Genomic DNA, 27,295 nt, shown 5'->3' with positions numbered 1-27,295 from the left:
ACACTGATGGGAATGCTACTCACACACATGCACATACATGCTCCTCAATGAGGTCTGCAAGGTTGTGCACAGAAGAAGCAAAGGACAAAATGCACAGCTTTAGATTTAAATCAGTGGGAAAACATTATGTGTTTATAAATCATTTCCCTAAAGGGCCATTACAATTATTGGGATGCATTTCTAGAGATATTTCTTCTTTCCTTCCTAGGCCTAAATACTTGAATCTACAGGCAGCTTTTAAGATCACAAGATGGCAACTGTTAGAGAAATCCATCATCATCAGCAGTGCTTGGCAAATTCTGCTTTCTGTCCGTTTTAATAACCGAGACTATGAGATAAAGCTTTTTTTTTTTAAAGTGCCACTTTATTACAAAAGTATAAACTTGACTGACATTTCATGAATAGTAATCTTGATATAAAACATTACAATCTTTTGCACTTAGCACTTAATTACACGCTTTTGAGTACAAGACCCTGTAGTCTGAATAGCAAACACACAACATTAGCTGCCACATTTAACTTAGCAGGGCTTTCCAAGAACACACCGTAGCTCCACGGCTTCGAAAAAACAACAAACAGAATACACTGAAATTTACATTGCAGCTGTTTTTGCAGTTTGTGTCACAAGATAAAGTCATTCCAAAAACACAACTGAACATAATAGAAAAAGATAGATTTCTTGACACTGATGATATATTTATTATTCTTTCTCTTTTGTCATGTACATACACATTGCATCAACATACAGTATAATCACATTGTTTGCTGGGGATATTTGGTCAAATGAATTTGTCATTACTGTCCAGGCTTTGTATGCAATTTCTGTGCGGTGTCCTCGGGGTGATGCTGCTTAGCCAACCATTTGCTTCACATTTCTGCAATATTTTTAACACTGATAACGGAGAGAGAGAGAGAGAGAGAGAGAGAGTTCGTCGATGGGGTGATGATGAGACATGACGTTTTGCTAATACACATCAGTTCTAGTGGAGCTTTCCATACTGCACTATGATGAAACCAAAGCAGACTCGTATGACCACGAGGAGGGTACTATGTAGATGAACAGTCCACAGATATGAGTGAGGACTGAACAGACGGGAGGATTGTGTGTATGTGTTTCTGTGTGCGTATGTGTGGGGTGGGGTTGAGTGGACTGTCTCCACCTTTAGGACTCGAGCAGTTCTCCTCAGTCTTGTTACATCTGTACTGTGTCTCTTTCAGGTACAGGAGAGAAAAATAATCCTCCCCTCTGCTGCACAGAGTCCCACTGAGCCAAAGACATCCTTAATCTATCTGGCTTTGAGCTCTACAGAGAAATAAAGCAACACTCTAACAAAAAATAAACAACCAACGACAATAGAAAAAAAAAACATTCATATAGAGGTACCACATGACAGTGCTTAATTTTTTTTCATGGTTTTTTTTTTTTTAGCATGCAACTTGTAGCAGGCAAAGTGCAGAAACAGGATCAACAAAGTAAAACACTTCATTTACAGACGGCAGTGGAGACAGTGTTCAGTCCATGTATAATGAAACAACATGACGGAGGGGAAGAATCTGGTCGGCTTTTTAAAATGTGAAAACGGTCGAAATTAGTCAAAGCTTTTAGGAGGAATGCAAAATATGTGCAAATTTTTTATTTAATTTATAATACTCTCATAATTGTTTCTCTTGGTCCCTGAGCTTTCAAGTATTTTGATTAGTAATTCGTTCATTTATATCCTTTAAATTCCGTCCTGAATCACGTCTTGACCAACTACAGGGAAGGTCTGTTCACAACAGACTGAGTGCTACCAAAATATTTCACACAATGCTTTGCCTTTTTCCCCCAAATAGGAGTCCTACTATATGCGACTTTTTTTACCCGTTAGAATTGAGGAAGAATTTAGGCTTTTTACTTTATTGTGCTTTGCACATATGTATCAGTAAAATAGAAGTGCTACTGTTACCTACAGATTGCTCTGCAATGGTTTTGTGCTCATTTATTTTTCACTACCTTTGGATTCCTTATAAGGATAATAAATTGGACTTTTTATTCAGCCCAGGTCATAACAGAGCAACTTTACTACCTCAAGGCCTCTGGAGCCCGTGAAAGGCTTGACGTTATGACTTGAATGTAAACAGTATGTGTGGGTGAGCATGACAGGGGCTCAGCCGTCACTCCTTGTGGCATTAGCTCAGCTCCTTGTGTTGGAAGGATAGGGGGTCACAGTGCAGCCGCTGCCTCAGAGCCCTGTTACGTACATCTCCATGCCATCGTTGAAGGTGAAGATGGTGGTGGTGCTGGAGGTGGCAGAGCCCTGCTTCAGGTCGCCGATGCTCTCGTACAGGTTCTCCCCCGGCAGCAGAAGGGCTTTGGCAGGCAGGTGCTGTAACTTGGGTGTCTGCTGCGTTGGTGGCGGTGGAGGGGGCTGCTGCTGCTGCAAGGGCTGCTGGGCTTTCTTCCTCCTTGGCCGCAGGGTGGCACACATGTTAGGGGGTCTCTCTCGCTTCCAGGCGCCTCCGCCTTCCATGTTCTCATAGGCCAGATCACACTCCTCTGTCCCAATGGACTCGTAGCAGTGGTCGTCAAGGGGCCCGCCAACTGCTTTGCCCTCTTGAGGTGCCCACGTCTGGGGTTTGACCACTACACTAAACCCCCCATCCCGGTCTCGGTCCCGGTCACCTCGACCCAAGGTCCGGAAGCCGGGGTTGGCTGGGGGAGACCCCGGCACAGCTCTCTTCTTCTTTCCTGGTTTACACACCTTAGAGTACATCTCGGCCACCTGCAATCAAACAAGTTCAGAGATTATCTTCTGTAAAAAGGACTTTAAATAACCCACTCAACCTGCCATTTTATTCACACTATAGCTAAAAGTTGTGTTAGGCAAGCTGCGTAAACCTCCAGAGCTGAAGAATAAAGCCAGCAAGAAGCACCCAAAACCTTATAATCTCTGCAAGACTTCACCTTTACCAATTTGAGTCCCTGCATTTGTACTTCTCACACATATTGTTGACCTTTGGAAGCTTTTAATCTGCAGTCATCTGATAAATGGTCTGTATTTGTATAGCGCTTTACTAGTCCCTAAGGACCCCAAAGCGTTTTACAACCAGTCATCCACCCATTCACGCACACACCACCAGTAGGCAACAGGTGAAGTGTCTCACCCAAGGACACAACGACCGAGGGCTCGAACCAGCAACCTTCCGATTACAAGGCGAACTCCCAACTCTTGAGCCATGATCGCCCCACAATAAGTAATGTGCTTTTCTGAGTGGTAGAGCCTGTCAAACACATTAGTTTTTTAGTTTTGATAACTGAAATTCTTTGTTAGCACTTCTACATTGTCTTGATAGGGCCAAGGCCTAATAACTTGTCATTAGTGATCACGAGTGACTACAGCACTCTTTGCCAGCAGGATTTGTTTGAGAGCACTTGTTGGATTAATATTTGGAACAGTGAGGAAGTCCAAGGAATTCAGTGAAGCTCCAAGAAGGAGAACTGTAGATTTTCACAACTTGAGAAGGTCTCTTGGAGCCACTTATAAAAAACTGCGAAATCCAACATCATCATTTCAAAATATTGTGATAAATACACATTATTAAGATGTGTAACCACTTTTTCAAGACCTTCAAGAGCCAAGCTGTCACTCTCAGATGAGAGAAAATTGGTAAGGATATTCAGGAACCATCAAGGCTCAAGCCTGCCATGAAGTGGAAATTTCTGGAACACCAGCATCACTGTCCACAGTGAAATGAGTTTTACATCATCATGGACTAAGAGGGTGCTGACCAAGTAAAAAGCCACTGCAACAAATCTGACACCTTAAGGCTCCACTGAAATTTGAAGTTGCCCTCATGGCCAAACCAAATGCCTTCTGGAGAAATATTTTACAGTCAGACAAAGATGGAGCTGTTTGGCCACAGTGACAAGATGTATGTTTGGAGCAGTTCAGGTGAGGCTTTCAAACCTAAGAACACTGTACCAGCTGTCAAGCATGGTGGTGATAGCATCATGCTCTTGGGTTATTTTACTGCCGGTCCAGTATCACCTCAAATTAACAGCTACATGGTGGAAACTTGGACAGAATTGGGTGTTTCAACAGGACAATGTTTAGTAATGGATAAAGGAAAAACAGCCCATATGCTAGAGCCACTACAGGTAGGGAATTAGTACGTCTAAAGCTCACCAATTTTCTTTTACATCATTTATTAAACCTTACAGAAACCCAAAGAAAAAAGTAAGAGTTTTGGGTTTTAAAAAATCACTGCTCCCAGACAAGAAGTAGTCCTGGTCATACAGCAGCATACACAGTTTTATTTTCCAACAGACTAATCAATTAAGTTTCTTATCTGTACACTGGGGGAGTCAGGATGCACACAGATCCAGGCAAGCTGCTTCCTGTCATTTATGCTCAGTTATGTGTCTCCTGGGTCCTGCAGATATGAGGTAGTCTCTCGTAACCCTTGGTAAGAAAGCCATGGCTCCTTTACCTCTTTACCCCATAAAGACAACCTCCCCTATACCCTTAATGATGAGTTTTGAAACCTCAGTATAGGTCATTAAATGCGAGGTTTGACAACTCTTTTTTTCCAAGGCCAGACCTAGTAACCCATATAGGAGGAGATCATCCTCCCTAACTTCTAAGGAAAACCCAGTTTTTAAATGATTAAATCAATTAAATAATGTGCGTGAAACATCTTGTTAAGCATTCATTTAAGAGGGAATGGGGAGCTCTAAATGGGATGATCCATAGACGGAAAAAATAGAAACCCCCAGCTTACCGCAGCAGCAGACGGCTGTATATTCTCCACTGTGTGAGCACTCAGCGGGCCCAGGGCTTTATTTTGGAGCATGAGCATGTCATCATCCTCTGGAGGCTTCCAGATGTACTGCTCTCCGTTGCCCATAAACATCACTTCCTGTCAACAGAACAACAAATCACATTTGGGGCAGAGCTGGTCACATGGTCATGCGTGAATCTGCACTGAAAGAAATGAGCATTCATGAATTTAAAAAGCGGATTTTACTAAACAGACGCAACAGGGCGGATGCATGGCAAATTAACCCCTCTTAAGAATCCTGCGGCACATAAAAACATACTGGATGGATTTCATACAGGGGTGAATAGATTTTCCCTGGAAGGTGGAGCCTGCTTATATTCTGGATGACTCAATTTCAACACCTTGCGTCATCCACGGGAAAATCAGCAGTGAACAGGCCTGTGAGCAAACTGCTTACACATGTAAGCCTGTGAACTGTGCGTGCTGTTGAACTCAGGTCACAGCAGATAGAGTGACCCCCCTGACCTCACGCGGGGCAGCAAATGGTTTCCCACTGTTACCTGGAGGGGTGCACAAAGCCTTACAGCCACAGTAATAGCAGACAGTCTGCCTACACTCCTGCTGCTGCGAACATATGGAGGAGGTGACACTGCTGAGAGCAGAAATACCCCACTATCACCAAAAACTCTTCGACAAATAAACACCGCTCAGCGCCTAGACTTCAAAGAAATTCTAACATATCACAGCACCATGCATGATGTAGCCAAGTGCTCTGGAAACTGCAACACTGGCACAATTACAACCGAGCAGATCCTCTGCAGTATCAACAGGAACTGTGAAAGAAATACTCTGCAGATCCTGATCACAGCACCACAAACTGCATATTAATGCGTCGTACTGCTGCTGACAGAGAATAACAGAATGAAATAATGATCACAGTGACATTTCTGACATTTCTGTCCAAACAGAAACTGATGGCCCCATGTTCTATGGAAACTTGTTATCCGTTTACTTGGCTTCTGTCATGTCTATATGTACAATAGCGGTTGCTCATACATGGCTTCACACTGCTCTAAGCGATCAGTTTCAGACAGTTGATTTTTTTTCTCATGGCTCTGTTCAGTGTCAGAGATTAGATATCACTAATGTGGACATCTCAGGCACACAGCTTTGGCTGTGAGCACAGAAACCCCACCCACATCTTGGCCTAACCTTCTGGTTTAGAGCAATAGCCAATCAGAAGAAAGGGGGTTAAAGGAGGAGGGACTAAAACTGCTTGTTTTAGAAAGTGGATGACCTGAGATACTGCACCAAGCTCCAGTGTAAGGAGTGGAAAAAAATCCAAGGCTGATCTGCACAAGACACTAAAAACTCAGCAGATAATTTTTTCTCTCCCTCTAGACATCCTCCTTAACTTCCTTCAGTTCATAAAACCGACCACTTAAGGTGATGCTGTGTTTCTGTGGCTTATTGCACAGAAATATGTAGCTGTCAGGCATCAACATTACTTTGGGTTTTATTTATTTAGGAATCACTTTGCATTTATTGCTTAAATGATAAATATTACATGTTTTCCTAAGTATCGTGATGATTTGTAGAGAGGCATATCCGTCAGTCTTTGTCCTCTCATTTCTTGTGTGCATCTCAGCAAAGTGCTGCTAAGTTTTGCCACCCAGCTGCAAAATGTGACAATGCTATCATATGAGAAAAGGTAATTAACTGCATGTTTTGGCAAGCTAAGTATAATTTCACGAGCCACGCTAAGGCCTGATTATTGCCAGACCTGTTGAATCGAGAAATTACTCAAACAGATCCTTTTGGATAAAATGATTTAAAATATTTAGAAAAACAACACCGTGCCACAGTCTAAAGAAAATCAAGAACTACTGAGACACAAAGTCATGGACATCCATCAGTCTGGAGAGCATTATAAAGCCATTTCTAAGGCTTTGAGACCGCAGTGAACCACAGTGAGAGCCATTATCTACAAATGGAGAAAACTTGGAACAGTGATGAAACCTTCCCAGAAGTGGCTGGACTACCAAAATTACACCAAGAGCGCATCAATGATTCATCCAGGTCGGAAAAGAACCCAGAACAACATCTAAAGAGCGGCAGGCCCCGCTTGCTTCAGTTAAGGTCAGGGTTCATGTTTCAACAATTAGAAAGAGACTGGGCTAAAATGGCATCATGAGCGAGTTCGAAGGAGAAAAATAAACACAGATGAGTGAAAAGAACACAAATGCTCGTCCCACATTTGCCAAAAATACCTTGATGACCCACAAGACTATTGGGGACATATTCTGTGGATTGATGAGACAAAAGCTGAACTTTTTGGAAAGTCTGTGTTCCTTTACCGCTCGTGTATTACCACTGGTTATCAGTTCATGCCCAGAAGTTCAAGCACACTTGGACTATGCAGCAGGATAATGATCCAAACCACATCATTGAGTCCACCTCTGAATGCCCCTAAAAAAACTTGCAGTTCTCGTTGCCGTGTGGCACAAGCTATTTGGTTTAGGAGGCAATTACTTTTTCACACAGGGTCAGATAGGTTTGGATGACTTTATTCCCTTAAAGAATGAAATCATCGTTTAAAAACTGCTTCTTTTATTTACTTGGATTATCTTTGACTAATATTAGAATTTGTCTAATATATATTTATATAATATAAAACATGAAAAAATAAGAAATCAGAAGGGCGCAAATTTTACTACACTGTACCTGAGAAGTTATTTTTAAGAATTATCTTGATTAAATTGAATTTTTAAAGTATCTCTCCCTCTTTTCATTAAAATGATCACTTGAGTGTTGTATAAAAACCACGTCTAAAAGTCATGTGGAGTCAGCATCAAGTATAAATCACACCTGTGACAAGTTTTAAAAGAATAGTTTAACATCTGGGGAAACAACCCGTGCTTATTTTCATGCTAAGAGTTAGATGATAAGATTTCTGCTGCTTTCATGTCTCTAACGGAAATCTGAAGCTTAGCTCTGTCCACAAGTAACAATATCCTATTATCAGGGCTCACTAATTAATTTGTTTGATCTAATTTGATAAATTCCCACTTAAAACTGATAAAACTGAACAGCAGGAGAAAAAGAATGGTTTTATTTCTATTTCTTTCCTTCTGTTGTAAATTGCTCTTTTTCAAATCAGTTCTCTAGTTCCAGGTGCAAACACCAGCTGTTCAGGTGTTAGTATTTTTATAATGTGCCTGAGAAAGTTTTATTTTTCTAAACTTGAATGTGTAATAACCTCAGAAAGTACTCAAAAGCTGTTTGCGCATCTTATTAGGGGTTGGGAAGCTCATCTTGTAACCGGAAGGTTGCCGATTTAATCCCCAGCTCTGTCTGTCTTGGTCGTTGTGTCCTTGGGCAAGACACTTCACCTACCACCCAACTGGTGTTGGCCAGAGGGGCCGATGGCGCGATATGGCAGCCTCGCTTCTGTCAGTCTGCCCCAGGGCAGCTGAGGCTACAACTGTAGCTCGCCTCCACCAGTGTGTGAATGTGAGAGTGAATGAATAGTGGAATTGTAGAGCGCTTTGAGGGTCTCGAAAAGCGCTGTATAAATGCAATCCATTATTATTGTGTTGTAGATTCCATTTGAAAGGGAAAAATTATAAAGTGAAAATAGATCTTTGGATTTTTGTTGCAAACTTATTGAGATCAAAAATTGAAAGCTTATTTATAAAAGTGTTCTGACCCTCAGTTCAATGCTTTTTAAAGCCCCTCTGGCATCCTTTAGAGCATTGAATCGTCTTAGGTTAGTCTCTGAAGGCTTTGTACACCTGGATTTGGACAGCTGATCCCATTCGTTCTGGCTGATTTTAGTGGCAAAAACTTCCTCCTTCTCAAAATTATTGAATCCACTGTACTCCTGGGGGCACTCGAAGCTTTAGAAATGGTGTTGATCTATACTTCACCACATTTTTATCATGGAAGTCTACAAAGTTACTTAAACTTTATGGCTTGGTTTTTATCCTGACCTGCAGGAAGAAGCAATGTGCTTTTTGAAACTGTTCAGCTGATTTATTTTCTCATAAGTGGAGTTCGGTTTGACTTTAAAAACAACTGAAGGTTTATTAAAGCAAATTATTATTAATCATTATTTATGATCATTTCTCATGTTTAGTTTTTTGAAAAATCAATATAATAAAGGTGTTTTTAAGTTGTGGTGAAGATTGGCGTTAAAGCAAGCCTTTCTTATATATGGGAACATACCTGAGTGGTGAACGACAGGTATATAAAAGCAGTAATTGAGATGAGGATATCTGATATTGTGAGACAAACAATTCTGAAATGTTTAATAATAGTCTTTGTAGAAATTAGAGAATATTTAAGCGAGAGCTCCAACTGGAAAGTTATTTGTGTAGTTTAGATCATTCTAGTCGGTGTTATTTAGCATGTTAGTGGTTTCCCAGTAGATATGGGCAGATTTTACGGAGTTGAACATATTAAACATTTATGTGACCTTTGTAGCTTGGAAAAACTTGGAGATGAGTGTCATTATTTGAATGCAGTCAAAAATATCTGCCTGTGTATTTTAGGTTGAGACCAAAGGTTTGGAATAGTTGTTTAATACTTAGGATAGTTTACTGCCTAAACTTGCAAAAATTAGTAAAGAAATTGTATCTGTATTTGGATGTGGGTGATTTGTTGACAGTTTTCTTTTTTCTTTTTTGTTAACGATGATTATTGATGATATGTATTATATAACCCTATGTTTTGTTTGTTGTATATTTTCTCTTTTACCTCTGGAGGAAGTTTAATGGGAATGAAATAAAGTCTAAAGTCTAAATAAAGGCAATCTCAGCGTAGAAATGCCAAAAAACTGCAGTTCCTCTTTTGGTCATTTAAAGCCGAATTCAAAAGTGAGTCAATAAGCTTAGAGTTTAATGTTAAAATGCCCATTTTTACACAGCATAGTTACAAAAAAATATGGGTTAGGTCAATCTAGCAAATTTCCTCCTTCATGGAAAGTATACTTGTAATTATTCTCTATGACTTATTTGTTATAGCTACCCATTTCTGCTGCATCAATCTTTTTTTGAGGTTTGTTGCAACTTGGCTTCATACAGTCTACAAATGCATCTTACTAACCAGCTGATTACTCCAACTTCTGATCCAAACACGGTAACTTCAAATCTAAAATGTCAAACTCTTCCTATCAGATCATAAAGATTAGGTTTTCAGCATGCAAAACATTTAACCCTACCAACCTTTGGGAAGGACGGGACATTGAAGGCCTCGACGTTTCTACGGGGCAACTTGGTGCTGTGAGGGTGTGGTGGAGGAGGAGCTGGATGTGAAGGCGGGGCATGTCTTGGAGGCGGTGCCGGTGGTTCTCCCATATCCGTCCCGCTGTCCCTCTTTTGAGGCGCCTTATCTGCTTTCCTCAGCTTCCTGACGCAGGCGTACTCGGCCGTCTCCGGAGGGTGAGGGGGTGTCATGACCTGGGCCTCAGGTTCGGGGAGCCCTCCTTCCACATCGCCGTCTGGGTCTGGGGGCGCCGGGGTGTTGGCAGGGACGGCCGGAGGGGCCGGAGTGTCTGTCTGCCCGGCCCTGCCTACCATGGCGTAGAGGGCATCATCAGTACGTGAAGTGGAGGAGCGCCGGCCCACTTCAGAGTAAGTGTGCTCGCCGTCCTCTCCAGTCCCAGAGGGGATCTGGGGAAGCTGCCTGCCTTGAGAACGAAGGTCAGAGTTAGACCGGCGGCTGGGCAGCAGCAGAAGGTCCGTGCTGGCTAGCCTTTTCTTTTTAGATGCCTCTGCAAGGCACATACAGCCTGCTGTTCTACCGTCCGTGCAGCTGATACCCCCCTAGGGAGCAGAACTCACAAACTATGCTCCTCTTTTACCGGAAGGTTCAGCAAACATTTGTGAACATGAATAAATCTCTCACTGGTAAGAGGAAATCTGAAGCTGACAGTAAACTGGGAACTGACATAGATGTTTGAGAATATGCATCCAAATGGGCTTCATTCCACTGCAGTGGAAGCAGGACAAGTATGAAGCAGGACATATGCTTATATTTCTTCAAACTCTCTGAGGCTACTGTCACAGTGCCCACAAACACAGTTCCCCTGTTGACTGTCAGCGATGTAGCTCCAGGATTTATCTTGGCACTGTGATTTGTGTCTTTGAGAGCGAGAGAGAGATGCACGTTCATAAATCAAGACTGAACCGTCTAGTGGAATAAGGCTGAGTTGTAAATGTAATGTGAATTCTGTTTCAGGGTAAATTTCTCCGCAAATATGTCCTCAAATCTTTTCAGAAAAGAAGATTTGTGGATTTAGGGCCAGATCGGATAGTACGGATGTGGAGAAAAAATGTTGCACTTATTTGCAATATTTACATTAATTTTTTTTATCACCGCCAAGGAAGTTATGTGATTGGTTTAATTCTTTTTTTTCCTTTCTTTCTTTTCTTTTAATTTTTACTTTGTTGGTTCGTTAGCAGGATTACTCTAAAGGTTACGGATGGATGTGCATGAAATTTTACCAGAGATGATTAACTTTTGAAGTCAATCCAGATCCAGCTCTTCATCCAGGAAGTTTGGGAGGATTCTTTACCAGATAGGGCAAAATTGGACATTTTCACATCATAGCTTCACAAATACATTTCAGATTGAAATAAGAAAAAATCTGGAGATGTCATCGTGATGACCTCAAAACAATATCACAAACAAGTCTCAGGAGGGAGGGAATTTTCAGTCTCAGATGACTGTTTGAGTCAGACTGTGACCTGGAGGCTGAAAATGAGGACAAAATGAGTAAACAGATAAATATATGTATAAAAAAAAATCCATTAAAGTCCTTTCAAGTGTTTCGCTTTTGAAGATTTCTTAAAATCTGACTGACTTTTGGAGTTGACCCAGACTTGTGTCCAGCAGTTTTCCAATACATGATTACAAAACTGGATATTTGTATAAATGTATAAATAATAACTATAAAGTTAAACAAGCCAAAACAGAACAGATAGTGGTTACATTTTATTTATAGTACTTCTACTTGTTATGCTGTTAATTGGCTGTTACATTTTTCAAATTATTTTCTGTTTTACCATTTCATGCACAAATTTGTTCTCGCTCTAGTGTATCTCCAGCTTTGGTGACTGACACGGATTTAAATTAACAAAACAATTACAAGCTTCTAATGTGTCTAAGGAAAAAATGAAATACCCCATCCCTCTGAAAATTCCCTCCAAACCCCCCTGCATAATATCAAAAGTGCTTTGTCATGCAGCTGGTCGGCTCCTAAAGAGCTGATATCATGGCGATGCAAGGTTTTCGTCTGACACCAGCGGCGTACCATATAAAAAGCCCAGGTCAGGATTAGTACGTAAAAGATGCACTCACTTTTGCCATTGCAGTTCATCTTGTTCATCTCAGTGTCTGATTTACTGATGGACCGCAGCTTCGACTGCCTGAGTATACCCTGACAACACAAACGCACACAAACAGACAAACACAGGGGCCAGTTAAACACTAATTAAGACTGAAGAGGTGCCCTCTGAATGATAGTGCGCCCTGCTGGATTGAGTTTATTCAGCTACCTCTGCTGCAATACAAACAAAACACTGAGGAGCATGTTGTCTGATACCTACCATGTCCATGAGGCGGTGTTTTCCACCCTCGCCGGGGACATTGTGTGTCTTCCCCTTCCTGTGACAAACACAACCACTCTGTCATACACGATTCAACACTGTGTGTGTGTGTGAGCCTTGTTTGTGTGCGGCTGAGTCATCCTATGACTGTGCATATGTGAGAGAGACATTCAAAGTACATTTGCACATGTGCATACCAGTGGTGGAGGATTACTGAGCACTCGAGCACTGTAGTGCAGGTTTGATGTTCTCTACTAGATTACAAGAGCCCTTCGACCACATTTAACCAGATTTCAGATTAATATGCATTTTTTTAAACAGCAAGTTGTTAAACTTTAAACCGGGCATGTCAACCTTTTTGCTTTTTTCCTCTTCAAATCAGTTTTGCATCAAAAATAAAGATTAGAAGAAATTCAAAGTTTAAAACCTTTTTTTTTTGTTATTAATCGTGTTATGAACCCTCACTTCTGCCTTTTGACCCTTTGCAGGGGGCCTAATACTTATGCTTGAAACCACAGGATTAAACCACTCAAGTAGGTAAAAGTAGTTCCAGCTTGGATTTTGCCAGTGGAATAGAGCTTCTACTTTATTTTACTGGCACTTCTGCTGAAGCTTATTTAAAAGGTTTGAAATAGGGATTCATTGATTGTGACTCGCAGGGAATCATAATTTGGTCTAAAGATGCTGCCAATACCAATTTGTTTTTAGTCTTTATATTTTGTTTTTGTTGTTTAATTCTTCTTTGATTCTAGCAAAATAAAGTAATCTTTCTAAAGCAATATCTGACTTGTTTTAAAGTCTTTCTGCTCGTATCACACAATCTTTAGCTGCGATAACTGACAAATATGAGTAACTGGCATCCATAAATCTAAACTCATCCACCAATATACCAATATCATTCAAAAAGGCCAAGAGCAACCAATATACAGATCTTAAAAATGAACATCCTGATTCTGAACATGTGTGTACGGTCATTCATGCGTGCATAGTGCTCACCTCTGGCAGCCCACGCAGAGCACCACAATAAGGATCGTAACTACAAAGGCTGAGGCAGCAGCGATAGCACCCAGCAGCAGGACCTTGCCGTAGGGAGGAGCCGTGAAGTTCAGCCCGTCCTGCATGGAGGCCATGTGGGAGCGCTGGCGCTCACTTGCTCTCACACACACTCACACTCACACCCTTACACTCATGCACGCCGGGAAGTGCCACGGTCTCACTGGGATCTGCAGGGAGAAGGCACAGAGCGGTGCTTAATTACAAAGTGATCTAACCTTTACGAAACATTAAGTACGTTAACAAAGCAGCGGAGCCAAAATATTATATTCACGGTGCAGAAGGAGAGCAGCAGTTTGAAGAGAGAGTGAATTCCCATCCAGGATGAAGCACTGAAGTGAACAGACATTACGCCTCAGGCATGTGCTGCTGCTTTACCTTGTTTGAGGGATTACCGAGCTTTGTGTCACACCTACATAGACATCAACAGCATACCTGCTCGGCAGCATAGCATCTATGTCTAAACATTACCGCATCGATCCAACAATACATTTAAACGGGACCTACAATTTTTTTTACGTTTTTTTCCCTTTTCAGCAGTGAGTACATATAAAACTCAACCAAAGTTGTCCCTAAACCAATTTGAGCAGCCAAGGAACAGAACAACAAGCTCCTGCCTTCAGCTGCTACCTTTCAGTCATTGCCCAAGATCTGTGAGTAGTGATTGTAAGAACAAGATGGTGGATATGAGCGGCAAAAGTGAGCTTCCATCAAAGGGTATCGGGGCTCAGCCAAAAGGGTAAGATGAAGAGTATTTGGCAATGTGGGAGGACTTCTGGCAGAGAGAGTCTCTCCTTTACTGCACCAAAGGAGAAAGTTGAGGTAGTTCGATCATCTGATTGGGATGCCTACTGGGTGCCTCCACTGTCCAACTGGGAGGAAACCCCGGGGAAGACCCAGGTCACGTTGGAGAGATTATGTGTCTTGGCTGGCTTGGGAATGAATAAGTGTTCTCTTCTTGAAGAGCTGGAGCAGGTAGCTGGGGAGAGGGAGGTCTGGGTATCTCAGCTTTAGACTGCTGCTCTGGTCACCCAGACTTGGATACACAGCAGAAAAAGGATGTATAGCCAGATTTTCAAAAAGATTGCAGTACTTGAGTCGGCAAATCTCAGGCTACACACTTCTCTGAACACTCAATTTCAAACACTTGTTTTCTGCTCTTGACTCTGCATGATGGAAAAAAAACAGAGCAGATATCCTTAACATGGCCATCTCAGCCCAAACACTTATGGCTGTTAGCACTAAATGTGCACACACTTGCTGTTTTAATCTTTAAATTGTGAGGGCCAGCCAATTAGAAGGATGTTATAAAAGGAAGGAGAAGGAAGCCTTTTTTTAAGAAAGTCTATGAACTGACAGACTGCAAGAAGACCCAGAATAAGATAAACTCTTTAGAACCATGAATTATACAAAACTACTCTAGAAAAGTCCAAGAATGCAAACATAAAGTTTGAAACAAACATAATAGGCCCCCCTGTCACTGAATACACTGTTCTAACTAAAAAAAAAAAATCTGAGCAGTTTTGTGAGACACCGTGCTATTTTTCAGGTTGTTTTAAATGGTTAATGTAAATTTCCCTGTTTTGCTTGTTCTGCCATGAACAAACTTCCATATTGAGGAGGTACAATGAGTCACAGTAAAGCCGAACATGCCAGCATGCAGAGTGACCTGAAACACCGAAGGAGACAAGTGTGAAAGCGGAGCGAGCAGACACACACATCTCTCCCTCTTCCTCTCTGCTGCTTGGTGCTTGGCAGACAATTTTCACATTTGGCAGCATAATATGTTTCAAGTAAACAATAAAAAACACGGAGCTATAACAAAAAGACCAAACAAACAAGCCTAATCTCTGTCAAATTATGCCATCTGTCTACTATGACAACATCTTTTCATGTGTGTTAATGCGTGTTTGTCACTTGTCTATCAGCAAAAACGCTGCAGACTGCAGGAAACATACTGAAGTTGCATGTATCTGATTCTTATCTGTTTATTCAGTTTAAAGCTACAGATTTCTTTTTAAGCAACACAATCTATTGGACTGTGTCCTTTTAGACAGACTCTTTGTAAGGTTTGCGTATGGGCATCCTCTTTAAACAACGTAATTTAGTTTTGGATTCCACGCAGACAATTTCCTTCTATTCAAGATTTAATCACCACAGACTGAATTACTTTACCAATTTGTCTGGAGTCTTGTGAGCAACATGTATCCTCTCTGAAGGTTAACTAAAGCCTTGAACACCTTCGGGCTGTTTTTAGGAGGAACTACCACATTACCACTGGGCTTTTCAGAAACAAACACATCAGCCTGAAGCGGCTCCGGTAATTCAGCCCTCGCACTGCATTCTGAGTGTGAGGCCAAATAAGGATTCAGATCAAGTGTGAATTGCTGTTATACTCTTCTTCATTCTTCCTTGTACCTGTGCACATTCACTGTCACCTTGTGATTTGGTTGAATACAGTTTGGGGTTCATTTTTCTTTGGGACAGTCATAGATTTGAACTGTATTTCTGGTGATTCTGTCCACAAATATTTTATGTACCAAGTACCTGGTAACAAATAAATTACTAATTAGTCTCTCATCCAGCTCATCAAGTCTTAGACTACAGTCCTTGTTCCTTGTTAGGATCACTGTGCATGAACCAGAACCAGTTATCCACCTGCCACAGGTTCAGCTTTTAGAGGCCAGTCCAGCTTACGACAGATCTCAGAACAGAAGGAGGACTACCATCATCATCTTCAGTCCAGGATAGTGGAGGCAGGCAGCTAATTAATAATAACAGTTCTCATGACGTCGAGTTACTGTTTAGTCACTTCCTGTTTTGTTTTGAAATCTATGTTTGTTATGAACATCAGTTACTCCTTTCTTTACCCGCCTTTTCATGCCACAACTCCTACATAACTCCTCCAAGTTGACTGATTGCCCAATTTGTTATCACCATTCAGGATTTCATGCCATTTCTTACTGTCCCCTGTTTTGGCGACTTATGAATGTTTTTGTTTGTTTTATTTGTAATTTATGCTTTTTTTGAGCATTTGCCTATCTTGATAGATTTGTTTCCGCTCTCCAACTAAACACCTGTATATAACCAGTTAAAAGTTCTGAATTTTGGTCTCCTGTGTCTCCCTGTGGGAAGGTTGCTCTTGCCTCCCAGCAAGAAAGTGCTGTGTTTGAATTCACCATCTGGCTAAGGCCTTTCTGTGCGGAGTTTGTATGTTCTCCCTGTGTCTTCTTGGGTACTCCAGATTACTCCCACAGCCAAAAGATTTGCATCTAGTGGGGCTAGGTTAATTGGTGAGACTAAATTGCCCAAAGGTGTGAATGTGAGTGTGAATGGTTGCATGTCTCTCTGACTGGCAACCTGTCCACGGTGTGCCTCTTGCCTCATGGCACCTGGGCTAGGCTCCAGCTCCCTGTGATCCTGAATTGGATAAATGAAAGAACACGGATGGATAGATCCCTATAAACAAACAGTTATTCCAATTCATTCTGACTGGGGATGAAGATTTTGTTTAAAACCCTAAATGAGAACCTGAAATGGTTTGTCAAATCTTTTGTTAAATGTTGGTAGATTTCACTTGATGATGAAAACTTTGACCTTCTGATGGCCCTACAGGAGAATCACCAGACAAAATTTGCCTTACGGGAATTATAATTACCACTACCAAATTTTATGGCAATACATCCATTGAGTGCGGCTATATACTGTAATAAGTGGAAACTAAAAACTTTAAACATAAACCAGGTTTCAGCCAATATTGATCTGTTTTACTCAATAATGAATAAAAAATTGAGGGAATCACCAGTAAAATGTATACTTTGGGAATATTATGAAAATCTTACCAAATTTGATGGCTGTCTCTATCAGATATTTATTTTCAATTAAAAAAAACTCTGCTGTGGCCTCTTCACAATAAAAGTCTTTGTTGTTCTCCAGTGGAGTTGTACTGTGAAGGAAATGTTGACTGAGTATTAGCCACATGAAAAAAAGCTGCGTGAAGTGTTGAGTTTAAAACAAAAAACAGTCAAATGTTTCTAAAGTTGCCTGAGAAACTTTGCACAACTCAGAGAATGGTGGGATTCTTCTCGCTTTTATATCAATGGTCGCTGCAGTAAACCCACAATATTTGATTACAATGACTATTATTGATTCCCGTGGCTCATGCTAACATTTATCCCAAGTTAACAAGAAAACAAGTCTAATCTCTCACATTTCATGTTATCTGATGTACCTTCATCTCTCCCACAGCCCTTAACAAAGCATGAGCATGTGTCTCCATGTTGGGGGAATGTACATTTGAAGCTATGAAGAACATTTAAATAAAAGTGACCCAAGTTTTAAAGGCAGACATAATGTCAGAAAGGGGCTTTTAACATTTATTTTAGTTCCTGCTTTCTTAGTCTTTCCTCCAATCGGTTGCTCAGAACATATTGTTTAACTCAGTTAATCACATAAAGTACAAACATATGGCATTTTTGAATGTCTCTATGGTATTGTAGGAGTTTTGCAGACTTTTGCTAGTTTGCATTTGTTCCAGTAGAAATCCAGAGATGAACTCAACTGTTCCCACCATCAAATCTAATTTGCACAAAACTTCCTACACGGTCGTGTTGATCGGTTTTTATGCGCTCTGGTTAATTTTTCTATTGCAAGTTCAGTGTGATCTAACCAGAGCGCTACACTAACGAGCTTTGTTTTCTTCAGTGATTGTTATTAGTAAGATCCATGTCACATTTTCCCACAGTGGGTAAAATGCAATTTTTAAATTCTCTGAGTGTGTCTCAGGAATCTGGTTTCACAGCACATCTGACAAAACTATTCTGGCTGTGACCTGCTTTTAATGCCTCTTAATCATCTACCGGTGCTACGCCTTAGCTGAACAACTTCCAGAGCAAGTAGTCTGAAACATCATGTTGGATTTAAAGAACCATAGTCACCTACACTGTAAAAAAGGGCAGTGAAATTGACATAAAAACCATGTAAAACCCCTACAGAAATGTATAGTAAACCCCAAAACACAACTTTCCTGTTTCGATCACAGTGAATTATTGTAAACCTTTAAACAGAATGTTCCTGTTATATTTACAACATGAATGTGTGATTATAATCAAATTTATTGGTTAAAACTACAAATACTGTGAATAAAAACAGTGAAACACCGTAATACTCATAACCAAACAATCATGTTAATTTGACATGCAAATACTGTAAAAATCACAGTTTTAGTCAGTTTTTCTTAAAAACACATGACGTATATGTAAGTCACTTTACAACTGCATGGATGTACTGGGCCTACTTTTAACATGATTCATGAAATGATGCAAAGTCATGGATTGGACTAATAAAAATGTTTTCACAGAAGATGTCATTGTGAACCTGAGAGGTTGCCTCTCCATTTATAGGCTATATAAAAATATACAATTAAAATTGTTTACATCATGTTTTTTTCTTAAATCATTTGCAGCCTATTGTAGGGTAACCAATAAGAAATTATTATTTAACGACTAAGTAATGCTTCTGTCATAATGCTTGTATTCTTTATGTTTCTTTTAATTGCAATGTGATACTTAGACTAGAATACTTTTTTGGGTTAGGTCAGCAATGTCTCATTATTAAAGGCTAAACAAACTTACAGTGCCTCCCATAGGATCTCTATGGTGCCTCATCTCCACAGAGCTGTAAGCTACTTCAGGCCACTCACAGTTGCACTGAGCGCGCCTAATTTTGAATGTGCATCTGAAGCTCGTCTCTGATTGGATAATGACGTGAGGGCGGGAGGAGAAGAGCGCCTAGTTCACGACTATAGCTAACGAGCCAGCAGGAGAGAGAAGACGGGAGAAGAAAACATCGAACTTTCAGCAACTACGTTGTTAGGACAAATTACAAACATACGATTTCAAGTGTTTTTTGAGGATCTGTGTTTGTTCGTCAGAAAGTCTGCACGGTAAGTTCAATATCTTGGCGACGTTTTTTCGAGATAAAAGCACCAGTTGATATTTAGACCAAGGCTCATAACCTAGCGCTAGCATGCTAGTTCAGCTGAAAAGCACAGGCAAACTTTAGAAATACTAAAAATGATCATCTGCGTCTTTTGTAAAAAGGTATTGGTCACATTAAGAGGCTATGTACTACATTGCAGAGTGCATAAGAATGAGCCTTGTTGTATTTTTAAATGTGTTGGCGCCAATTGCAGCCAAACATTCACCACGTACTCTGCTTTCAAGGGGCATTTTTATCGTGTGCACAATGCACCTGCACTTCAAGCTACTCCTAAAGCTCTTGTTGCAGATTTAAAATGTGCAGTTTCATTATGTGCCCGCCATTTTCAAACAGTGAAAGAGCTAGTGTCTCACTTAAATGATCATATTGCAGGGGGCAGGTCTGTGTCATGTCCAGTAAGTGGTTGTAAGCATATGTTTACAAAAAAGTCATCATTTACTTCTCACATGTGTAGGAAGCATAAAGCTTGTTCCCCAGATGGTATTGATGACATGTACAAGGAATCTCGTCCTCAGCCCCCAAATGACAGTACAGAATATTCAGAAAACACACATGAAACCATGGCATCTGCTAGTTCAGCCAGTGATATGCCAGAGAAGGATAGTCATTCTTATCTCAGAAACATGTGTCTCTTTTACCTTAAACAGCTACTCAGCTACTTTGAAGAGAAGGAGGAGTCCATGCTTCTCTGTGTTGAAGATACATGTCTGGCAGATGAGGTACAACTGGAGCAAGTGCCTCTGACACCCACTATTATCATGTGTGGTAAGTCTGTTTCATAGCTCTCTCTCTCTCTTTTTTTTTTAAGTGCATTTTTTATAGAATGTCATGTGACTGCCGTGTTTATTGATATAACCTGTTAAATAATTTCTTCACAGGACAGTCCTGCTATTCCTCAAGAAGATACATGCTGAGTGTTGATCGGCACCTCGTCAGCACAAACATATCCTCCTTCATTTCTGCACTGTGCCTCATGTTCGGGAGCTACTACAATTTCAACATCCATTATCCATCTGAGCTGGCTTCCACTTTAGAGTTTCTTCAGAGGTGAACAAATATGGCTTTGTTATTTCTCATAACTGAGACTCTGGGATCTGGAGTCTGGCTTTGATGTGGTTCGAGTCCAGGTCTGGCTCTGAGTCTCGGTCGGCTTTGGAGCCGGTTTCAGTTGTTTTTTCTGTTTTTTGTTGTTGTTTTTTTTGTTTGTTTGGTTTTTTAAAATACATTAACAGTCTGAATCTGGGTCCAAGCCTGGCCGAGACTCAGGGCTAGACCAAGCGTCAACTGACGTCTGACTACCTATAACCTTTGCTTTGGATTTTAACAATGCTAAAGTGTGACATATCACTGCAGAAGACACTCGTGAAGGGTGCCAATACTTTTGACCATGCATTGTTCACTTCCCCACAGCATTTTGGTTATACTTTGTCTTGAACGTGGTCATGGCCATGACTGTATATATATGTGTATATACTTAATTTTTACTTACTTTGTATGTGTATTTTAACTGATCAATTATAAAAATGCTTAATAAACTTTTATATGATTGTTATTTTACAGGTGTTTCTTCTCCATAAACCCAGAAAAAGGAACCAAAGTAGAGAACAAAAACTCAAAGCGTCGTCTCAGTGTGAACCCTCGAGTCCTCACCCTGATTTAGGATCTCGCCGACCACGAGTGGCGCTAAGCCTAAATCTTGACTCTCTGTGGACTGTTAGTTTTACTTTGTTAATTTTGTTCCACAATGTGTACTGGAACCTTTTACTGGTCGAATGCATGAAGCCAATTCATGAAGATGTTCTTTCTTTGTAGGAATGTTCTTTATTTACATAAGAAAAGAAAAAAAACAACATGCTGCTACTGCAGTGTTTCTAGACCACATGTGTAGGTTTGTTTCACCACGTGGTTTTGCTGATGTTTTCTGACCAGGGCCATGGTTGTGGTGACAGCAGGGTGCGTGTTGCGTTGCACGGTGATTATGATCATTTTTGGCACAATATGTGTTTTTTGTTTTAAAGTCTTAACAGGTTATTTAACTTTTTCTGGTGGAGGGTCTAACAAATGCTTGTTTCATGAACATGGTTCTTGCTTTGCAGGAATGTTCCACAGCTTTTATAGCCTATATTTTGATTGAATTGTGTAGTTGCTGTGTGCCTTGCATATTGTGTTAGTTGGAAAAATGGATCCATTTGCTGTCATTTTGCTAATGTGGCTGCAAAATAAATTTCCCAAAAGTGATATTTTCCTCTCTTGTGTTTTCTCATGTGTATTTTTGCATGTTTGGGTGTAGGCGTAGCAGTAAGAAATTTGCTGGGTTATGGTTAAAATTTTACATTAAAACATATAATATTCAGCATAGATTTTATGTATAATTTACAGAGCAGCTCCATTTAATATGCACAGTTTCACTGTAGTTCTACCATTTTAAATTAGTTCTTTGTACGATATTTCCCTGTTAATTTTGCAGTTTATGGATCCACAAAAAGCATTTATTACTTGTAAAAGATACAGGAAATAGTGTATTTATATATCACATCTATGTGTGAAATTAACTTCTTTTTCCTGTAGATTTAACAGTTTTAATCTGAGATTCATTCACTGTAAATCAATTTACAAGTTGCATCTGTAAAGCGTTTTTACAGGAAGTCCCTGGTAACCCCAGCTGCCAGGGTTTTCCTGTAAAAACAGCACGTTTTTTTTTACAGTGTAGGAGGCAATGACCAGTTAATTCATAGAGTAATTATATGTGTGCAGATTTGACAACAGAGCAGAGGAGTGGATATGGAGCGGGAGAAGATAATTAGAGAAAAGAAAGGGAAAAGATGTAGGTGTGGAGGAATAGAAAGGAGAGAGAGGAGGGAGGAAGACATGTGTGGGAGTCTTGTGGCAGGTGTTTTTGAAAACACTGAAAGCAGATGATGAAAAGAGGCTGTCACATTTCCTAACAAGGTTTCCCAGCCTTCCTTCCTTCCCTCTTGCTCCTCTGTGTCAGTGAGTGTGTCCACACCTCTCTGGCCATTCTTCTTTCTCTCTATCCCCTTGCCTTCGCCTGCGGTGTTGAGCCAGAGTGACGCCTCAGCACTGCAGTGTAATCTCTGGCCCTAGAGCTGCTTCGTATGAGCCAACCAATTGAACGTAGTGCTCAGAGCAAGAAATGGCCATCCACTGGCTGCCTTTATGCTACACAAAGCCCACCCTCCCTCCTGTCTGTGATGCTTAGTGTGCTCATTACAAACCACGGGCTCTATCCTTCAATACCTGCAGGTGTGGATTTGCCAGGTGTTGCCCTGACTGTTTATCACAAATGAGATGAGACCGTATGTGACCAGGAAACTGGAACATCATTGATCAGTATTGGTTTTGACAAATGTGGTTCTTTGATGATTCAAAATATCACATGGGAGCGCGATTTTGACTTTTGGGAGTAACAAAACGCTATTGATGTGGTTAAAAGCTCCCAAGGCTAGAGCGTAAGGTTTTGGATCCAGTTTTGTCTTCATATTTTGTATATCTTCATCTCTGCACGCATCAGGGGAGAAAAGGCTGCAAGCGCCGCAGCAGTCAGTCGATAAAGACAAAAAACAGTTAAAAATATCTGACACCGTTTCGTTGATGTCAATAAATAGCCTGTTTTGTTCAAAATATTTTTAAAACATGAATTGATCACATGGTCATAACGCATTGACTGTGGGAATGCAGCGATTATTCAGTTAACTGACTCACAGAAAACTGATTTGATGACTGACTAAGAGTTGAATTTTCACAGAGAGGATTTGTTATGTTTGGTCTAAGGAAAGAGTAAAAGTGACAGTGCGATATTACTACAATGCAATATCATACATTCACCACAATAATGATGGCATCACAATACAGCAATTCTACAACACATGCAAGCTATTCATCTGTGATGCATTACAATTACTGTGTAAATAAAGAAGAAAATATTGTATTTTTTGCTTAAAAAAAAGCTAAACTCCACATATTACTTAAAGCTGACTCATTATGCTCATTTTCATTTCCATATTTTTATTCTTGGAGTCTAATTGGCAAACTTTGCATGGTTCCCCTTTCAAAACAAACCCTGTTTCTCTTCCTCTGGGGCTCAACTCATCATGTATCTGAAACAAGCTGTTTTAGCTCCCTCTTTCAGGTAACTGTCTTCTGATTGGCTGCCCCTCATATGCAGAAAGTTTAAACAGCATGTGGATGGAGCTTCTGTTCTCACAGCCAGATCTGTGCCTGTGATTACCCTATCAGGAATATCTGCTCTCAGTGACATCATCCAGAGTCAAGAGTAGAAAAAAACTGTTTGAAACAGTGTGTAGAACCGTTTGAACTTTCATCTCACAGGGATTAGAAATGCACTGACCTCATTATGTAACAGTATATCTAAAACAGTTTCTTCTTTTCACCACAAGCTGACTTCAGCTTCACCTTCATTCATTTGATAAGCACCACTATGAGGAGTCATGAAGCGGTGACTCTGGTGAGTCAAACTGATGGCATGTTTTAATAAAAATAGTGAAATATTTTGCTGTGTTTTTATTGCATTCCTGTAATTTCCACCTTATGATAAACTGGTTGGCAAAAATTTAGAGTGTTTATCAGATGACGCAAAAATATTTGAGAAAACAGGAGATTTTGCACTGATCTCCGATGTTTTACGGACCACAGCGTGAATCAGAAAAGCGGTCGATAGCTGCAGGTCACCTGTTGACTTGGACCTGATTGGAATGGCTGCAGAAGAAGAGGGATGGTTTACAGGACTGATGTGGACTCATACTCTGTAACCATAAAATTTCACCCTTTTTTTTAACATGTACATGATTTCAAAAAATAACATGCTCATTTTCTCTATGTGTGGCATAAAACAAGCCCATGGGGATAAAATACAGAATTATGGTGTAAAACCCACAGAAATGCATCTTCAGGAATACATTTAACGCTAGAAGCAAGTCATACTAGTAGGCCTTTAATTTTCTAGGAACATGTGTCATCCAGGGAAGGACGGATGTTGTTTTGCTGTGCTGTATTTTAATGTGAAGTGTACTTATTATTTTTTATATTGCATGTATTGGTTATATTTTGTGCAGTGTTTTATTTAGTTTGCATGTTTTAGTTATCGTCAAATTGTCCTGGAGAGACTCCGCCCTTTTCCCCGTTTTGACTAATTGGACACACCTGAAGAGGAAAGGAAAGGTAATTTACAGAGTGCTCAATGACACATAAAAGGGTTGGAGCCGGTGTTCAACGGAGGATGCAACACGAAGAATGCGAGACAGACAGAGGAAAGACACAGACGATCAGAGGGGAGAGCGAGAGACGATCAGAGAGTAGAGATGATCAGATGAAGCAGATGACCAGCGACTGGAGAGCGAGAGATGACCAGCGACTGGGGAGGAAAAGAGATTACCAGTGACTAGGGACGCGTAGCGGCAGTCAAGTGGCAATAACGACAAGAGCCAGCTTGTGCACTGCGGGAGAACAGAAGCAGTGAGACAGCGGTACCGATTCCAGTTTAAGGAAGCGGCGGGCGGAGTTGAGAGCTCTGCCCACCCGGGTAAGTCTTTGACTTATCCTTTTTATAAAGTAAACTGCCAAAGGAATAGTGACTGCCGCTCCCTCCCTTTCTTCAGTGCACCAGGACGTGGAATGCGGGGAGGAAGGCAAGGACTCCGCTGGGTTTCCCTCTTTTAATACTACGCTGGACCTCTTAGTTTTCTGTGACTTTTAGGCCGTGGTGGATTCCACTGGACTTTTAATGTTGTGTGTTATTGATTTTTATTGTGTCTTCCCTTGGCCAAGGTTGTTTTAATTCATTTTATATTTTTAACTATTTAAACATAATAAATTATATTTTTAATCTTACAGTTTAAATTGTGTGCTTTTCCCTCGGCGGCTCCACTGCTCTGCCCGCTTTGAGGAAGGTTTCCTTCCTTTTAAAAAACACAAACCATCTTGGAAACATAATCAGCCTTTCCGCTCCGGTGTCACACATGCACATGCACTGCATTCACATGTTTGTTCATTATTAATAATCCTGGAGCTCCTTTCAAACAAGCCCAGCCAGCCAACAGTGGCCTCTCCACCAATCTGCTCAGGTTTTGATAAACCACCTGGGAGTTCATGTGGAGCAAAAAAAAAACAAAAAACCTCACCCTCTGTGTGACACAAATAACAGCAGTGTGTGTGTGTGTGTGAGAGAGGGAGGGAGAGGAGTCTGCTATTGTGTGAGAATGTGAATTAGGTCAAATGTTTGCTTGCAACAACGACTAACCATGCCCCTGTGAGGAAGAACGCTGAAGCCCGTGTGGAAGAGGCTCCGTCTTTATCCGTGGCTACCCCTGCCTCTGACACCATGTGACACTTTCCTATCTAAATCAAATCAGAATAAATATAATTTCTTGAGATCATATGATTGCCATCCTATCCGAAGTGAGATGCTGGAGAAATGGTGTGTTCACACTCAATGATAGCCCTCCACGAAGGGCTTGCGTGCGTGCGTGTCTCAGGGGAGGTTGTATGTATGTGGCTCATGATGGCACCCACTCAGCAGGCATCAATCACACACTGGGTTACGGTTCGGCTGCTGGCTGCCCGGCTCGCCGCGCCTCCGGCTCTGGCAAACTGCAGTGATGCTGGTGACAACAGGTTACAGACCACGACTCAAATGAAGCCGCCTGAGACCGAAAACCATGCAGGGTGTGAACGGGGATTATTTAGGGTGGGAGGAGAGGTGGAGGAGGGGGTTAAAAAAAAAAAGAAAGGAAAAGATGCCCGTGCAGGTAGATGCTATAGGCGGTTATAGAAAATGAAAAATGTCAGGCTGATGCAGTGTGCTTTTATCGTGGTTTCATTAAGCCTGTAGCTCATTTTTCCCTCCCTTTTCTTCTCCTCTAATCATCAAAGCGTTTCCGATTAATTCCAGATCAAAGTGAGGATGGTAAAGGATGTTGTGTCCCTGAGGTCAGGTGGTAACTTACACGACAAAGCCTGTCCCCACCACCACAACCACCCCAACCCCCTGCTCCCCAATTTATGAGTGCTAGAAGGGAGGGAGACGGGGGGGGGCTGCAAATGTTAAGGGCAGGTCTAACGTTAATGATCTTTTACGCTTTACAGTCAGAGAAAAACGCGTGATCGGAGGTTTCCTGTGCCCCTCTCTCGTCAAATCACTACTAAGTTCTCTGATGAATCCCTTAATTTCGGGGTTTAAATCACGCAAGACAGCGCAGTAACGCTGAGGTGGGTGCACACGTGTCTCTGTGTTAAATGTATGACCAGGGGAAATGAAGAAACGGCAGGTCGGGCACAAAGAAAAACAAGAAAAGCTGCACAGGCTACAGACCCTGGATGAATTAAGGATGTTGAGTACGTGTGCAGCTTATCGAGCTGAATGTATAGTCACATATCAATGACCCCCTCCGTTCACTCTCTCCCTCCTCCCTCCAGCCTGTCACACAGCCACGGGCACAGAGCATTGCGCTATAGCATCCCTGTACTCACTCAGCTCAGAGATTTTGGGAGGCGCAGCGTCAACCCCGGTCGCTTCCTTCAGTGTCTGCTTCCCCTCGGACCGGCCGCTCCCCGCGAGCATAATCAATCAAAGGCGATAACTTGGCTTTCCTGGGCTTCACAAAACAGGAATGCACCATATTGCATGTGGCATCCTTCGAGCGCCCGCTGACCCCCTCGTGCGCCCTGTCCGTGCTCCTCTGCTCCCCAGCCAGAAGGGAGGCTGGGAAGTGTTAACCTGCCTTTCTGCTGCCGCGGCTGTATCTCCACTATTATCTCCAAGGGCCAGGTTTTTCCTCCACAGTTCCTCAAGCCCCCTCCATCTCTGCTCGCATCCCCTCGACTCAGCTACTGTG

At 41.3% G+C, this 27,295-nt stretch overlaps 2 protein-coding genes across 3 annotated transcripts; one reads left to right on the top strand and one right to left on the bottom strand.

Annotated features, from left to right (window-relative positions):
• Positions 1-365: 365 nt before the first annotated feature.
• On the bottom strand, positions 366-27,295 carry LOC146645272 (uncharacterized). Of its 2 annotated transcripts, none has more exons than XM_085393731.1 (7): positions 26,931-27,295; positions 13,368-13,594; positions 12,372-12,429; positions 12,124-12,202; positions 9,987-10,450; positions 4,762-4,899; positions 366-2,762 (listed from the first exon to the last, which is right to left on the bottom strand). In XM_085393731.1, exons 2-7 carry the CDS (start codon positions 13,499-13,501, stop codon positions 2,223-2,225), a joined length of 1,413 nt encoding a protein of 470 aa, XP_085249857.1. In that variant the 5' UTR covers positions 13,502-13,594; positions 26,931-27,295; the 3' UTR covers positions 366-2,222. The 2 variants fall into 2 exon arrangements, with proteins under 2 accessions (XP_085249857.1, XP_085249858.1); XM_085393732.1 differs by having other exon boundaries at positions 9,987-10,333.
• Positions 19,396-21,743, top strand: LOC146645273 (uncharacterized). The gene is made up of 3 exons (XM_085394348.1): positions 19,396-20,189; positions 20,303-20,471; positions 20,985-21,743. The coding sequence occupies exons 1-3, from the start codon at positions 19,499-19,501 to the stop codon at positions 21,082-21,084; spliced, it is 960 nt and encodes a 319-aa protein (XP_085250474.1). The 5' UTR covers positions 19,396-19,498; the 3' UTR covers positions 21,085-21,743.

The sequence above is a fragment of the Rhamphochromis longiceps genome, linkage group LG20, assembly GCF_057381845.1.
Source record: "Rhamphochromis longiceps isolate RC_006_pf linkage group LG20, R_longiceps_female_GT1.1, whole genome shotgun sequence".
Classification (NCBI taxonomy): Eukaryota; Metazoa; Chordata; class Actinopteri; order Cichliformes; family Cichlidae; genus Rhamphochromis; species Rhamphochromis longiceps.
Note: the sequence above shows the minus strand (reverse complement) of the source record. Positions and strands in the feature narration are given on the sequence as shown.

Bases quoted from the DNA above. Each gene is read 5' to 3' on its own strand.
- LOC146645273 (XM_085394348.1), top strand. From the start codon at position 19,499: ATGATCATCTGCGTCTTTTGTAAAAAGGTATTGGTCACATTAAGAGGC. The intron at 20,190-20,302 runs GTAAGTCTGTTT...ATTTCTTCACAG, and splicing joins ACCCACTATTATCATGTGTG to GACAGTCCTGCTATTCCTCA. The intron at 20,472-20,984 runs GTGAACAAATAT...GTTATTTTACAG, and splicing joins ACTTTAGAGTTTCTTCAGAG to GTGTTTCTTCTCCATAAACC.
- LOC146645272 (XM_085393731.1), bottom strand. From the start codon at position 13,501: ATGGCCTCCATGCAGGACGGGCTGAACTTCACGGCTCCTCCCTACGGC. The intron at 10,451-12,123 runs GTGAGTGCATCT...TTCGTTCTCAAG, and splicing joins GATGAACTGCAATGGCAAAA to GCAGGCAGCTTCCCCAGATC. The intron at 2,763-4,761 runs GTAAGCTGGGGG...GTTTGATTGCAG, and splicing joins TACAGCCGTCTGCTGCTGCG to GTGGCCGAGATGTACTCTAA.